General features: G+C 38.5%; 1 protein-coding gene across 4 annotated transcripts in view; it reads right to left on the bottom strand.

Annotated features, from left to right (window-relative positions):
- The window catches only part of NELL2 (neural EGFL like 2), a 433,912-nt gene that overhangs the window by 152,917 nt on the left and 263,458 nt on the right, over positions 1-17,537 (bottom strand). For all 4 annotated transcript variants that reach the window (XM_070454537.1, XM_070454534.1, XM_070454535.1 and 1 more), the window contains exon 14: positions 3,845-3,970. In XM_070454537.1, coding sequence (XP_070310638.1) covers positions 3,845-3,970 — 126 coding nt within the window. The remainder of the gene's footprint in view (positions 1-3,844; positions 3,971-17,537) is intronic.

Raw genomic sequence — 17,537 nt, 5'->3', positions numbered from 1 at the left:
CTTCTTTTTTTCCTCCCTCCATTTCTTCCTCCCTTCTTTACTTTCTCTTTTCTTGTAGGTAGACCCATGTTTTTCTCCAGAATAGAAAAGAATATGAGGACAGAGATTATGAAGTATTAACCACGAAAGAAACCCTCACTGGAAGGAAAATTATATTTATGAGTTTACAAGCATTTTAAAGTGCAGCATCAACACTTTATCAAGAATATAAAATGTGCAAATGGTGCAACTGAGTCGCAAATGGTGCAACTGAGTCATCAATGAAACTGCAAAACAGAGTCAGAGGCCCAGAAAGTGACAATTTCTTTCTCTTGACTTCTGATCATTACTATAAGATCTGTAGGGAAAAAAATTCCTTTTAGAGTTGAAGTTAATGAGGTGAAACAATCTATAGAAAGGCAGTTTAGCTACTGAACATTATAAATTCAATCATGCAATTCTAGATAAAATACAAATCTTTTCTCCTTACTTGTTTTTGTGTGGTTACAAATTGAACAAATGGTGAACAACATAAGAACTAAGAATAAGAAGTCTTATCTCTGACCCCCTTTTGCCTTCCACTAACTGTATGACCAAAGGAAGGCAATTAATCTCTCTGAGCCTCAATTTCCTCATTTATGGAAGTTAGGAGATTGGACTAGATTATCCTCAAGAATTTTTCCATCTCTAAAATCTCATCATGAGGAAACTCTAACCCAAATTATCTGAAAGTGACAGAAAGAAAAACAAAACAAAACAATGTGCAATTCTACCAACTATGGAAGGTGAATACTCTGTATTGTACATAATTTCTATGCCAGAACTACAGGGTTATAAAAGCAAAAAAGGCTACTTTAATTGATCAAGGCCCTTGACTTTAAAGTAACGCATATTGCCTTGGATTCTCCTTTAAATTAGAATGTCTAAGATCTGTTTTTGGATAGGGTAAGCACGTTTGGGTGTCTGCTGGGTTCAGGGTCGACAATGTCACCTGTCACACTATGGCAGATGCTCTTCACTAGGAAACAGAGGCCGGGATACAGAAGCAAAACAAATCCAGAACTTCAAGAGCTCAGTCACAAGCATCAGAGAAAAGACCTGCAGTGGTGTCGACGTTTATTCTGGAAGGTCTACTCCTGCAAGTATGTGAATGTCTGTTTCTAAAATTCAGGGAAAATAAACCCGCATCTTCGCAGAGAAACAAAGTCCTACTCTGGTCTTAGGAGAGCTCTTGAAAAAGTACGACTGTGCTGCTTTCAGCCATGAGGCAAACCCACATCAGAGAGGAGTCATTTCTTCAAGTCTTCTGTACAGATGCTAATATGAAAGGGTGGAGTAAAAGATTCACAAAGGGAGAATTTTAAAATGCATTCCTTTACAGGAATCCTAAATATGTGCTGACCCCGCATGGTAAAGCATAAAATGTTTTGCCAAAGATCATCTGACTCTGGAGGACAAAATAAAATTCACCCATATTCCCAAGAAAATCTAGCTTTTATGTATGGATGTAAATTCTCAAATTTACAGACCTATTCACGTGGTGGTAGTTTAGTCACTAAGTCGTGTCCGACTCTTGCGACCCCATGGACTGCAGCCGGTAAGCCTCCTCTGTCCATGGGATTCTTACTCATAGTAGATAGAAATTTCAGAGGCAAGAAAGTCTCTTTTAAATGGAAGCATAGAAATAGCTTGTTGGAAATGCTGGTGCATCAATAAAGAAACACATTCTAGTATCTGCCAGATCGTGAAATCCCTGGCTCTGGATCCTTAGGCAAAAAATCATGGCCTCGATAGCTTTTCCTAAGATGATTTCAACCTTCCTTGGTATCCCAACAAAGGGACACTTCATTTTTATCATTAGCTACTTTGAAATCTTAAGGGAAATTCTCCCTAAGTAGTCAAAAAAAAAAAAAAAAAGTAATTTGGGGGATTTTATTTGGAAAGAAAATATACTGGGAGAGGTAGCGCCAAAGAAGGAGATGCCCTGTAAAGGATGACAGCTGAACTAGCCCTAGGACTTACAGCCAACAGAGAGGCTCAGGATGGAAATGAACCTCTTGAAAATACCCTCCCCGAAGAAACACTCCTCGTTCAACACTATGTCAAATTTTGTGCTGTGTATTCTTCCTTACTTATCTCTAACACTTTTTAAGATTGTGAGAAAAACAAAAAGGATCACTAGAAAGTACAAAAATGTACAAAGCTTTTTAAGTCTCTAATGACAAAAAATTAGCAGACTCCTTGAAAATTGCTAACACTGAATTTTAATGAGCATATCTTGAAATATCACTCTCTGAATAGTTTTATCTTAGACAGTTTTGTTATTTATTACATGGGAACTCAGACTTTACTGCTATTATCAATATTATAGCAAACTGTTTCTTTTATTCTTCATATATTTAATAAGACTTGTTCTTTTATATTCCCTTTTTTACGTTGAAAAATCTCTCTGTAGTACAGCATCAGGATACTTTGGCGCTCAGTGTGATTGTATTTTTTATAAAGAGAAAGTGCAGAATTGTTTCCATAATATGGAAATGCTTAGGACGAACTAACAAAAAAGCAAGAATCTGTAAATCCATTGGCAATTCTATATTAAATATATTTCTACCTTCAGAATATCTTTGGTTATTCTCCATAGATTAAGAAGGCACTTCCCATTACAATTTATTTTCATTGTTCTGTTTTATAGACACTATGAATTTAGAGGAAGGACCTTCCCTTTGCACTAACTAATAAACAGGATACCAAGTACAGATGGTCCTCACTTTCAATGGTCCAATAAATGATTTTTTTGACCTCATGGTGGTATAAAAATGATATACATTCAGTAGTAAATAAACTTCTGAATTTGATCTTTTCCCAGGCTAGCTATATGCAGCATGATACTTTTGTGATTCTGAGCAGCAGTAGAGAGCCAATGTAAACAACCAATATATTTATAGACATGCTGTTTTTCACTTTCATCATAGTATTCAATAAATTACATGAGACAGTCAGCATTTTATTATAAAAGAGGCTTTGTGTTAGTTTAATTTTCACACCTTTAGGATAATGTAAGTGTCCTGAACACATTTAAGGTAGGCTAGGCTAAGCTGTGATGTTTGAAGGCTTAGCTGCATTAAATACATTAACAACTTAAGAAATTTTCAATTTATGCTGGGTTCATGCAGACATAACCACACTGCTAAGTCAAGAAAGATCTGGAGTATGCAGTATTATTACAATAATGAAGACTTGGAAGAATACACATTAACAAAGGCAACATTTTTATTATAGATTTTGTATTTTTACCAGGAAGTATTATAGAGTCCTTCCCTGGAAACTTAGTGTTGTTTATACGCCCACCCAATAAAAATTACAAGTTGGAGGTAGAGTGAAAATGACAAGATACTTTTTATTAGTAAAAGCATATCTTCTTGATTTGATAGTTAATTCTGAATCTGTTCTAAGGAAAGAACTATCTCCTTGCTCTGGATAAGAAATTTGTATTATAAATGTAAAGATAAACTGAAGAATAAAATCACTATTATATAACTGTATAGTTAAATAATATTTATACTCAACACTAATTTGAATTCTATGGCAAATCTGAGAAATAGCCCTTAAATAGTACATTTTCTCTACATGACAGTCAACTTTTGAATAGAGAGATGATGACATAAATAATGTGAGAGGGAGGCGGGACGGGGGTCGGGATGAGGAACACACATGTAAATCCATGGCTGATTCATGTCAATGTATGGCAAAAACCACTACAATATTGTAAAGTAATTTGCCTCCAACTAATAAAAATAAATGGAAAAAAAAATAAAAGTAAATTTAAGGCATGGGGTAATTTATTTCACAAATAGCCGGTATTTACCTGTGCATGAATAATCATCAATTCTGATGTATCCAGTTTTGCAGATGCACATGAAGGAACCCGGGGTGTTGACGCACATCGTGTTCTCACGACAGTAATGGCGCCCTTCGGCACACTCATCAATGTCTGTGAAGAAAAAGTAGGGCAAAGAGGTCAACCACGGCCAGTATTACAGAGTTCTTCTACAATTTTCTTTGGTGGTGAGAGGGCAAAAGTTACTAATTGAGAAGAATTTTTAAAATGTATTCAAAGTATCTCTTTTAATAGAAACCTTTGATGTTGAAATGACAGAAACTATAATATTTTTTCCTAACAGCTCTTGTTGGAGTTTAAAAGATGTCTTTTTATTTCAACTTGCATCATTCTAAAATATATTTCAAAATATTCAGCCCATTCATCTACCTTGGATAGAATAAGAAAATGAATCAGAACGTAGAGACTGGACTGCCTTAGGCTCTTAGAAGCTTCTATCACTGAGCGTACCATATATTATTTTTTGATTCACTGGCTATTCTGTACACTTGGGGAAGCTCTGAAAGAGGTAAATAAAATATTCAATAAACACCAGAACTTTAAAATCTTCACTTAAAGATATGAAACCAACAACATGTAGTTTATTAGAGATATAGCTATCCCAGTAAGTGTTGAACAGAGATGAAATTACAGTGTAGAGCCTGATATAAATAAGAAGCTGTAAAACAGCAAAATAAGACAACATACTGAAGAAATTTCACAGTAATTCATATTCTAAGTATTGTTTTCTTGGAATTGCTTAATGTGTCTGAAGAAACTATTAATGCTCTAAGGATTTAGTGCAAAGTAATAATCTAATTTTGTTCTCTTATAATGAGGTTAAGGCTAAGGCTAGAGGTCACTATTCATTTATTCCCTCTTCCAGTGATATTTATGTTCCTCTTCCTTGTTCCAAGCATTGTTCTGGGGTTTACTGATGAAAACAGAAGGGCATGGGTAAGGTATGACGTGTCTTCAAGGATCTCCTGTCTAGAAGGAAAGTAGAGCAAAGAATCACAGTGAGTGTGGCATGCTGACAATAAAGAATGGCATAAGATGGTGGGCAAGGCCTGGGGCAGGACCCTGAATCTCAGCCCAGCACTGCTGCTGCTAGGATGTTGGGGGAAGCCCCACATGCTTCTGTGAGAGAGGACTTATGAGTTCTTGGGAAAAATAATGCTTCACTGATCTGAGAAACTTTACAACTTAAAGAGCTTTATTAAAGCAGAGTATTTATGCTTTTCTCATGTGGCTCAGCTGGTAAAGAATCTGCCTGCAATGTGGGAGACCTGGGTTCGATTCCTGGGTTAGGAAGATCCCCGGGAGAAGGGAACAGCTACCTACTCCAGTATTCTGGCCTGGAGAATTCCATGGACAGTATATAGTCCATGGGGTCACAAACAGTCGGACACGACTGAGCAACTTTCACTCACTTTCACATAGACCATGAAGTTTCAAGCATTTATTAGCAATCACTAATCTGTCTGTCAAAAATAGTAACTATATGCATACATGCTATTTAGTTCACAATAGGCTGGACTTCACATGCAATTCCTCAAAGAACTCAAATAACCTGTTGAGGTAGATAGACTGAGCTTAACTATTACCTCCATTTTTCAGACGAGAGATCTGAGGCACAGAAAGGTTAAAAGACTTTCCTTAAGTCACAGAGATAATTAATTGGCAGATCAAAGCATATGAACCTAGGTCTTTTGAACTGCTCCGACCACAAGCTTTCTTAAGTCTGTATTATAATGAAAGAAACGTCTTAGTCTAGTCCACAGGTAAACTTTGCTGGTCATAACCTCCTGCCAGGGACTCTGATCCCTTGGATCCTGCCATATCTCACTGCATATTTCATGTATACTTCTGATTACTCTTTCTCTGACTCCAAGGAGCTCTTCTTCCTCTACCTGCCAGGTGAATGCTGGTGTCTCCTGGGATCTGTCTCTGACCTGTTTTCTCTCTCTCCACTCTGTGCAATTATATACATTGTTATGGCATCATGACCACATATGAAGTGACATTTCCTTAAAACATTTTATTTTATATTGGAGTAGAGCTGATTAACAATGCTGTATAGTTTCAGGTGGACCGCAGAGGGGCTCAGTCATACATATACACATATTCATTCTCCACCAGACCCGCTTCGATCCAGGCTGCCACATAACAGCGAGCAGAGTTTCCTGTGCTATACAGTAGGACCTTGTCACACACCAAGTTTTGAGTGAAGAAACTTTCAAGTGCAAAGCCATAATAAGCACTAGTATTAATTGGGAGGAATGTGAATTTTAACAATAAAACTGCTCCCATTTTATAGTTTCTCTCTGCATGGAACATAAAGCATTTTACAGGTATTTTATCATTATGTAGCACTCTTTATTAAGGGCCTTAATGCATTGATCAGGCAAGGTGCTTCTCCTACAGAAGTCTACTTTCTCAAATCCTTGTGATAAAGCCACAAAATAACACTGACCTCATCTGTACTATTAAAAGAAATGGATCAATTATAGGAGAGAACTAGATGATCCAGTAACACAAAAGTCATGCCATTCACATAAACTTAACTATGCTTCCTGAGAGTGTCAAAAGAAGCAGCTGACACAGTCTCTCAGGCAGCTATATTTTACAGCTAGAGGACCACTGAATCATCTGGGCTAACCACTTATTTTACAGGTGAAAAAACTGAAGTTTAGAGAGACTCAATTCAACTTCTAAATGAAAGTCAACACAGTAAATTACAAGCAGCGTACAAAGCCCTTCCCAGTTTGGCCATTATCTTTCTGACTTTACATTCTATGACCTCACTCTTTCTTCATTCTCAGTGTTCTGGCCACACCGAGCTTTCAGTCATTTCTTGAAGGGGCCACGCTCTTTCATATTTAGGTGCTTTTGCACATGTCATTCTCCAGTCTCCTTCTCCCCCTATCAACACCTCAGTGGATCTTGTCTACCAATCGATTCATCCTTCAAGAATCTGTTTATCTCTCTGTGAAAACTTCCCTAATGAAGTAAAATGTTCCCTATGTAATACTAGTTCCCTTGGAACTTTGCAAATGTTTCCATTAAAGATATATCCACTTTACCTTTATTAATTTTTGTAGGTTTCTTTTTTCTAATAAGTCAAACATATTCCTGAAGGGCAGGGATCATCTATTTGTGTTTCTTAACTCTGGCTACACATTATACTTAACTGAGATGCTTTTAAAAAACACTGGTTTTTGTGCTGACTTCCTAACTCTCACTCCAAATTCTTACTTAATTATCTGTAATGGAACACACACATAATATTATTTTTAATCTTCTCTTTGAAGAATTTAATGTAGGATGTAGGGTTCAGCAACATTTTTCAGTAAAGAACCAGATAGTGAACATTTTAGGCTTTGGAGGTCCATATGATCTCTATTGCAACTACTTAACTCCTGTTGTTGCAGCATGAAGACAACCATAGACAATATGTAAATGAGTGAGCCTGACAATGTTCCAATAAAGCTTTATTTATAAAATAGGAAAGTGAATCAGATTTGGCCCACAGGCCATAGTTTGATAACCCCTTGTTTAATGCATCAGAGTTAAGGATCACTCAGAAGAACCATGATGGCAAAGTAGCAGGGCATGAGGCGAACCTCCCCCAACAAACACATTAAAAATACATCTACATACAGGAATTTTCACAGTCAACTAGAAACTGGAGAAGATCTCTTACACAACCAAAGCTGCAGGAAAGCTCTCCACATAATGAGGTTGGACAGAAAAGAAAAAGAAAAAGGCGTTAGGACAGTACTGGCATCTCCGAGAAGATCTGGAAAGGACAGAAAGTCCACATGTAGCCCCTTGTCCAGGAGGACCCTTTTCCAGCTAAGAGGTCAGCTGGCACTAGAAGGGCCTGGACTTTGCTCATGAGGAGTGTGTGCATGCTGGCTTGCTAGCAATCTTGGAGGAGAGAGACAGAACAGACGGCTGCCCCCTCACCACTGTCCCAAATGCCTGAAATGTGTGCCAGGCAGGGCTGCTAGCACTCCATGACTAGGTGTTAAATCCCAGTCAGAAGGGCACTTGGAGGGAACTCAGCCTAGCTGCACGGAGACAGCCCAGGGGCCCTGGGGAGCGGTTCAGGTGGACCCTTAAAGCCCACCGTCAGCACAGCATGCACGTGGCAGGTGTGGGGCTGGCACTGGCGCCACCATCAGTGCTCACAAAGGTGGCGCTGGGTCCAGTTGTGGCACACGGTGGGCTCACATATGAAGGGGGCAGGTCTGGCCTTGAAGCCCATCATAAGAGCTCATAGGGTGAGGAGAGGTCTGGTTGCAGTGGACTTTGTCAGGTGGCACCAGATAAACGCATGCCTTGAGTGGACAGTGCCTGGGGAGGAGTATATAGCACTCATTTCCAGATAGAGCCTTCTGGTTCCACCCATATCATCACACAGTTTGCAGCCAGATCTGGGGCACACAGGACCTGGGAGAGGTCTACCACAGAGGCAGTCAAGACTCCAGGAAGCAGCATAACCACCTTGATTCCTGAAGCCAGAGCATCCTATCCCCCAGCACCAACCTACTCCACACCACAGCCTAGAACTAGGTCTGGGGCAAAAAGTGGAGAAAGGGATGCAACCTTGGGCTACTTCTGGGCAAAACCATGGATGCTTACATGGGCAGCACATAGGTTCACTGAGTCTCATACTTTACAGGTCACATCCTTTGGGACAGAGCAAACATTTAAGGCAACAAAGCAAACATTTAAGGCAACAAAGCCTTATTGAACCTGGTTCTCAGGGCTTCTACTCCAAAATCTGGGGAGCAGATCCTACCCCTGACAGGGCTCTGACGGCCACAGGGTAAAGAGGCTTGTCTAACATCATTGCAGTCTCTGGACACTGCAACATCAGTTACAACCCCTATCAAAGGGATAATGGCCAACATAACCTAAGAAAGGATGTGCTTGACATCCATATAAAAAAATAGCCCTTCCAACAAAAATACTGGAATAATGCAGCTTACACAGGGATGATCCCACAGGAAAACAACCCTTTTGGATCACAGTGGATAATGGTTTATCCTAAATTCATAGAAATACAGAAAGTTAAGCAAAATGAAACAGCAGAGGAATTCCTCCCAATTAAAAGAACAACAGAAATCTCCAAAAGAACAAATAATGAAGCAGACTTCACCGGTCTACTTAGTCTAGACCCTAAGTTCAAAAAGGAGGCAACAAAAATGCTAAAGGAATTAAGGTGATCAATAGAAATGCAGATAACTGTAACAAGAAACTAGAAACTATAAACAGGAATAAATCAAAATTAAGACAACTGCTAAGCTAAAGATCAATCTAGAAGTAATGAATAGCAGATTGAAAGACACAGAAGAAAGATTAAGTGATCTGGATGACAGAATAATTCAAACACCAAATCAGAACAGCAGACATAATACAAATGGAAAAAAAAAAAAAGAAAGAAAGAAAGAAAAGACCAACATAGGAGATCTATGGGATAATATAAAGCATGACAACCTACATATAGTAGGGATTCCAGAAGAAGAGAGAGAAAATGGGCTTGAAAATGTATTTAAAGAAATTATAGCTGAAAACTCCCCCAATCTAAAGAAGAAAACAGATATCAAGGAATAGGAAACACAGAGGGTCCCAAACAGACTCATACCAAGACATATTATAATTAAAACAGAATGAACTAAAGATAAAGAGAGATTCTAAAGGCAGCACAAGAAAAAGGATCAGTTACAAGGGAACCCTTAAAAGGATATCAGCTGATTTCTCTGCAAAAACTTTGCAGGCCAGAAGGGAGTGTCCCGATACATTCAAAGTCATGAAAGGAAAAAACCTTGCAAGATTATCACTGCAAACAAAAGGTGAGATAAAGGATTCCTCAGACAAGAAAAACTGAAAGAACACAGCAGTGCAATACCTACTCAAAATAAATATTGAAAGCTCTTCTTTAAAAAGAAAAGAGGCAAGAATCTATAGGAAAGGAAAACTCACAAAAGGAAATATAAATATATAAAAAATACATGAGCTCTATAGGATAATATAAGGCATGACTACCTATGTATAGTAGGGGTTCCAGAAGGAGGAAACAGAAAGATGAAGTGAAATATATTTGAAGACATTATGGCTGAAAACTTCCCAAATCTAAAGAAAGCAGATAAATATCATCTTCAGTAAAATACTGAAGATCACTTAAGTCAGTGTATAAGTTAAAGAAAAAAAATTGTAAAAAGCAGTATAAATACAATTAACAGTGAAAGGATAAACATGAAGATGTAAAACAGGACATCAAAATCACAAAATATGGGGGAGAGGAGTAAAAAACATAGTTCTTTTAGAATGTGTTTGAACTTACATGACTATGTCTAAAGCAAATAGATAGAGTCATGGATCAACACACTTGAAAACCAGGGTAACCAAAATCAAAAACATACAACAGATTCACAAAAATCAAACAGAAAAGAACTCAGGCAAAATACAAAAGAAAGCCATCAAACAACAAAAAGAAAAAGAAAGGAACAAGAAGAACTACAAAATGACCTGGAAAATAGGGTTTAAAATGGAAATAAGTACTTTACTTTAAATATCAATGGACTAAATGTGACTAAAAAAAGACACAGAGTAGCAGATTAGACTAAAAAAAATAAGAATCTACAACATGCTCCCTACAAGAGACTCAATTCAGGGCAAAAGACATATAGATTGAAAGTGAGGGGATGGAAAAAGATATTTCATACAAATGGAAATCACAGAAAAGAGGGGGTAGCAATACTCATCTCAGAGGACATAGACTTTTTTTAAAAGTCCATAAAAAAAGGTAAAGAAGGACATTATATAATGATAAAAGAATCAATACAAGAGGATATTACATTCATTAACATAAAGGCACCCAATATAGGAGCACTTAAATACATAAACGACTGAAGGGACTTACCAGCAGCAGCAGCAAATACATAAACAGACGTAAAGGGAGAAATTAAGAGGAATACAATAATAGTAGGAGAACTTAATACCTCACTCATATCAATGGACAGATCTTCCAGACAGAAAGTCTTTAGGTAAGAGAGGTCCTAAATGACACAATACACAAATTGGACTTAATTCATGTTTACAGGACACTACAAAATAATCAGAATATGCATTCATTGCAAGCACGCATGGAACACTATCTACCCCTGCTACTTCTATATGTTTCCACTGGTCTATAAGGAAAGTAGGGCTTCCCAGGTGGTGCTAGTGGTAAAGAACATGCCTACCAATGCAGGAAACGTCAGATGTGGGCTCTCCTGAGCCGGCAAGATCCCTTGGAGGAATGCATGGCAACCCAGACCAGTACTCTTGCCTGGAGAACTCCATGGACAGAGGAATCTGGCGGGCTACAGACAGGGTCTCAAGAGTTGGACACAACTGAAGCGACTTAGCACACATGCATGCATAAGAAAAGTATCATGTTCAATTACAGCCTAAAAAAGTCAAACTGCAAGCACCCTGGGGTAATATGATGAAAATTCACTTGCTTCCAGAGTCTTAAGATCATAATAGGAGTCATACGGGATTATTAATGTGCTCAGCAGTACCAAACGACTTTAACTCTGCTTATCTGAGAGAGCAACGTTGCTGTTCAGTCACTAAGTCGTGTCTGACTCTTTGTGGCCCCATAGACTACAGCACACCAGGCTTCTCTGTTCTTCACTGAGAGGTCCATTTATTGCATGAGGCAAAAAAGACAAATTCTAACTGGAGAAATAACACTTAAATTATAATGTTATGAGGTGATGCATATCAGACACATAAATAATTGCATTTAATAAGGAGCAAATGACTATTTTTAAAACAGGGTTTGTATGTTCTGACAATCAATTAATTTAGACCACATTTAGGAATTTATATTTAGTGATTAAATAATTTTATAACTATTCCCTACCCCCTCAGTGATCAATGAAATATAGGAAAACAATGGAATGGGAAAGACTAGAGATCTCTTTAAGAAAATTAGAAATACCAAGGGAACATTTCATGCAAACATGGGCTCAATAAAGGACAGAGATGGTATGGACCTGACAGAAGCAGAAGATATTAAGAAGAGGTGGCAAGAATACACAAAAGAACTGTACAAAAAAAGATCTTCATGACCCAGATAAGAACAATGGTGTGATCACTCACCTAGAGCCAGATATCCTGGAATGTGAAGTCAAGTGGGCCTTAGGAAGCATCACTATGAACAAAGCTAGTGGAGGTGATGGGATTCCAGTTGAGCTAACTCAAATCCTAAAAGATGATGTTGTCAAAGTGCTGCACTCAATATGTCAACAAATTTGGAAAACTCAGCAGTGGCCACAGGACTGCAAAAGGTCAGTTTTCATTCCAATCCCAAAGAAAGGAACTGCCATAGAATGCTCAAACTACTGCACAATTGCACTCATGTCACACGCTAGTAAAGTAATGCTCAAAATTCTCCAAGCCAGGCTTCAGCAAGATGTGAGCCATGAACTTTCAGATGTTCAAGCTGGTTTTAGAAAAGGCAGAGAAACCAAAGATCAAATTGCCAGCATCCGCTGGATCATCGAAAAAGCAAGAGAGTTCCAGAAAAACATCTATTTCTGCTTTATTGACTATGCCAAAGCCTTTGACTGTGTGGATCACAATAACCTGTGGAAAATTCTGAAAGAGACGGGAATACCAGACCACCTGACCTGCCTCGTGAGAAACCAGTATGCAGGTCAGGAAGCAACAGTTAGAACTGGACATGGAACAACAGACTGGTTCCAAATAGGAAAAGGAGTACGTCAAGGCTGTCACCATGCTTATTTAACTTATATGCAGAGTACATCATGAGAAACGCTGGGAGGGACGAAGCACAAGCTGGAATTAAGATTGCTGGAAGAAATATCAATAACCTCAGATATGCAGATGACACCACCCTTATGGCAGAAAGTGAAGAAGAAATAAAGAGCCTCTTTTTGAATGTGAAAGAGGAGAGTGAAAAAGTTGGCTCAAGGCTCAACATTCAGAAAACTAAGATCATGGCATCTGGTCCCATCACTTCATGGCAAATAGATGGGAAAACAGTGAAAACAGTGTCTGACTTTATTTTTTTGGTCTCCAAAATCACTGCAGATGGTGATTGCAGCCATGAAATTAAAAGACATTTACTCCTTGGAAAGAAAGTTATGATCAACCTAGACAGCATACTGAAGAGCAGAGATCCTACTTTGCCAACAAAGGTCCATCTAGTCAAGGCTTTGATTTTTCCATTAGTCATGTATGGATGTGAGAGTTGGACTATAAAGAAAGTTGAGTGCCAAAGAATTGATGCTTTTGAACTGTGCTGTTGGAGAAGACTCTTGAGAGTCCCTTGGACTGCAAGGAGATCCAACCAGTCCATCCTAAAGGAGATCAGTCCTGGGTGTTCATTGGAAGGACTGATGTTGAAGCTGAAACTCCAATACTCTGGCCACCTCATGTGAATAGCTGACTCATTGGAAAAGACCCTGATGCTGGGAAAGATTGAGGGCAGGAGGAGAAGGGGATGACAGAGGATGAGATGGTTGGATGGCATCACCGACTCAAAGGACATGAGTTTGGGTAAACTCCGGTAATTGGTGATGGACAGGGAGGCCTGGCGGGCTGTAATTCATGGGGATGCAAAGACTTGGACACAACTGAGCAATTGAAGTGAACTGAACTGATTCCCTACTCCAACTTGAGGAGTTGATAATGTAATTATCTTTAAGAAGCCAGGATAGATAATATTTACATGAATAACAACATGAGGTCCCATATGCTAAGTGCCCAAAGAAAACAAAAAAAGGAAGGTTGTTGCCTAAGGAGAGGTAATAAAAGAATCTGTGTGGTATGGCAGGACTTGAGGTGGCTTTTGAAGAAGTAGGTTTAAAGTGACTGATATAGAGTTTCCTGTCAAACAGAGGTTTGAAACAGTACTGTAAAGATTCAAGTCTGGTGTAGGCAGCAGAAGCAGCAAAAATATGAAATATTGAGAAACAATATTCCATTTGAATGAAGTTTGTGCAGGAACAAAAAGAAATACATTTATGGGATAGGAGACACAATACAAATGGACTTAAATGCCCAACAATATAAGAAAGGCATCTTCTTTGCTGTGATATGAAGACATTAAAGCATTTGGAAGGAGGAAGGTGGGGAAGTAGCAGAGAAAAATACAACTCACAAGAGTTGGCAGGTACAAGCGTGGAATTATTAAGAAAGATATAATTAAGGTGAGGAGAATGTTCATGAATAAATAAAAGTTGGAGTCTCAGGTGGTCAATAAATCTAAAGTAACTCCTCCCCAGCCCCAGTTGCTCCATAATACTTGTCAGGGTCTAAAAGTATCCTAGTAAATTATTGTTAATATATCTGTGAAGTGAAAGTAGCTCAGTCACATCTGGCTCTTTGTGACCCCATGGACTATACAGTCCATGAAATTCTCCAGGCCAAAATACTCAAGTGGGTAGACATTCCCTTCTCCAGGGAATCTTCCCAACCCAAGGATCGAACCCAGGTCTCCAACATTGCAGGCAGATTCTTTACTAGCTGAGCCACCAGGGAAGCCTTAATATATATGTAGTTTATATTTATTAGAATATGAATTCCAGGAGGACACAGTGTTTGCTCTAGAACAATGGCTGGCCCTCACTAAATATCTGCTGAATGAATCAAAGGATCCTTTCATGGTTTTTCATCTGGAAGGAGAAAAGATAACTTTCCTTGTTTACACTGGCTTGACCTGGAGCTCAGTTTGGCAGATGCAAATCCTCTGTCTTCTCAGGACACTCTACAGGCATTTACGTAGATGTGGGCTTTTTGTATGAACAGTGAATGCAAGCCATTGTCGTGAATATTCTTTTATCATGGAAAAACACTGCAGTGGGAATAAAGAAGCCTGGATTCTAGTCTTTGACTCTATTATAAACCAAACAGTCACTTCATCTCACTGGACCTTAATTTAATCAGCTATAAAGATAAAGGCTAGAGATTTTCAAATCATTACCAGCCTGCATACTTCACAGTTCTAACAAAGAGAACATGATTTGCAGGCTTGCACTGAAGAATCTGATTCTCTAGAATTTTGGAGGACATACAATCGTACTCTACCAAACTTAAAAAGCAGAAGCAAACTGTGTTTCTTATACTTGAACAACTTCCCTTGCCCCAGGATAATTCAAGCTGAGCTATTTTAGAAACAGGAATTTATAAATTCCCTTTTATTGTATCTGAAAGCTGAGGCCAACTTTGTAATTATTCAGAATCACAGATTTTTAGACCTGAAAGGAAACTTTAGAAATCATCTAACCTAATCCCAGTCACTTACAATTGGAGAAATGGAGATGCCGGAGACAAATTAAAGAGGTAGCAGAGATCAGTCAGATGATAAAGTTTTCATGATCCAAATTAAAAAAATTTAGCCTTCATCTTATAGGTATTGGGAAAGGTTTTAGGAGAGGGTTAATTTAATCAGATCTGTGTTTCTGAAAGATCCCTCTAGTACAAGTTTACATGGCTTCTGAGTGACAGTCAAAATGAGAATACTGTTCTCAGACCACAGGTCCCAAGTTAATGTTCCTTTTGGCCACACACTCGTCTCCACACTAACCTTGGAGGCAGTGGGCATGCAGGTATGCTGTCCTTTCACTTATGTATTTCTGCCACACCATCCAGCTACCTACATGTTATGCCTTGCATGTCACTGGTACCATTTTTTATATACAGCATGGCACATTTCTAAAGCCATAGTATTCCCAGTACTGTCTTGTAAGAGGAGTATGTTAGTATGTTAATGAACACTAATGACTTCTTGCATAGCCAATAAGATCTTGAAGTCACACAGCTCAACAGCTCAGGAACTCCTTATATTGAAAAATAACACAGATCAGTACGGGTTATTATTAGGTCTTGGCTCACCAGCTGTGAAAAACTGGCTTGGTAAAGTTGGCAAAGAGATCAATAACTTAATTCATAAAACAAGAAAAAGCCTAAGTTCTAAGAAATGCAGTTCTGGAAAGAGATTTGAGAGTAACATTTGGGAAGATAAGAGTATTTTTAAAAACAAAAAATTTGCAAGTAAAAGTAGGCAGCTTAGTGAAAAGAATAAATTAAAATGTCATTTACAAATATACTAACATTTCAAGGAATTGCTAGCAATCATGTTTTAAAGTTAGTAGTATTAATGAGTTTGTTTACCAAATATTAACTTTTATGCATTGAAAACTGTACCTATGTTACTGAAACACATAACTTTTTGACATCTCAAAATAGTAGCCATATATTTCCTCCATTCAGTTTTTAGAATTCATTCATTGTAAATTGTATGGTGTATTCTTCAAGAAGAGTAAAAATACTAGCATTACATCAGTTTTCTTGCTACAGTTAACAGAATACATTACTCCAATCTTTGGGATTTCTGACTTTGTATCTATAGTTCCCCCTGTGACTCAATGGTAAAGAATTTGCCTGCCAAGCAGGAGAGCCAGGTTCAATCCATGGGTTGGGAAGATCCCCTAAAGAAGTAAATGGCAACCCACTCCAGTATTCTTGCTTGTGAAGTCCCATGAAGAGAGCAGCCTGGTGGGCTACAGTACATGAAGTTGCAAAAGAGTTGGACACAACTTTTCAACTGACCAATAATCTACTTATAAACACACACACACACACACACACACACACACACACACACACACAGACAGACAGAGACAGAAAGATAGAAGCAGAGAGAGGCAGATACAGAGAGAGAAATAAAGACATGCAGTAGGAAAATGTGAGACAAGGCTGAGAGTGACTGGAGAATTCAATGCTGGAGAAGACTCTTGAGAGAGGATTGACTGGTTTAACTCGTTTAGGATTGATCTCCTTGCAGTCCAAGGGGCTCTCAAGAATCTTCCCCAACACCACAGTTCAAAAGTCTCAAATCTTTGGTGCTCAGCTTTCTTTATAGTCCAACTCTCACATCCATACATGACTACTGGAAAAACTATAGCTTTGACTAGACAGACCATTGTCAGCAAAGTAATGTCTCTGATTTTTAATATATCTAGGTTTGTCATAGCTTTTCTTCCAAGGAACAAGTATCTTTTAATTTCATGGCTGCGGTTACCATCTGCAGTGATTTTGGAGCCCAAGAAAAAAGCCTATCACTGTTTCCATTTTGTCCCCATCTATTTGCCATGAAGTGATGGGACTGGATGTCATGATCTTAGTTTCCTGAATGTTGAGTTTTAAGACAACTTCTTCACTCCCCTCTTTCACTTTCATCAAGAGGCTCTTTAGTTCTGCTTCACTTTCTGCCATTAGAGTGGTATCATCAGCATATCTGAGGTTGTTATTTCTCCTGGAATCTTGATTCCAGCTTGTGTTTCATCCAGCCCAGCATTTCACATGATGTGCTCTGCATGTAAGTTAAATAAGCAGGGTGACAACATACAGCCTTGACGTACTCCTTTCCCGATTTTGGACTCATCAGTTGTTTCATGTTTGGTTGTGTTTCTTCTTGACCTGCATACAGGTTTCTCAGCAGACAGGTAAGGTGGTCTGGTACTCCTATGTCTAAGGATTTTCCAGTTTGTTGTCCACATCGTCAAAGGCTTTAGTGTATTCAATTAAGCAAAAGTAGATGTTTTTCTAGAATTCCCCTGCTTTCTTCGTGATCCAACAAATGTTGGCCAAT

This window comes from Odocoileus virginianus, chromosome 24, assembly GCF_023699985.2.
Source record: "Odocoileus virginianus isolate 20LAN1187 ecotype Illinois chromosome 24, Ovbor_1.2, whole genome shotgun sequence".
Lineage (NCBI taxonomy): Eukaryota > Metazoa > Chordata > Mammalia > Artiodactyla > Cervidae > Odocoileus > Odocoileus virginianus.
This window is presented reverse-complemented; position numbering and strand designations above follow the sequence as displayed.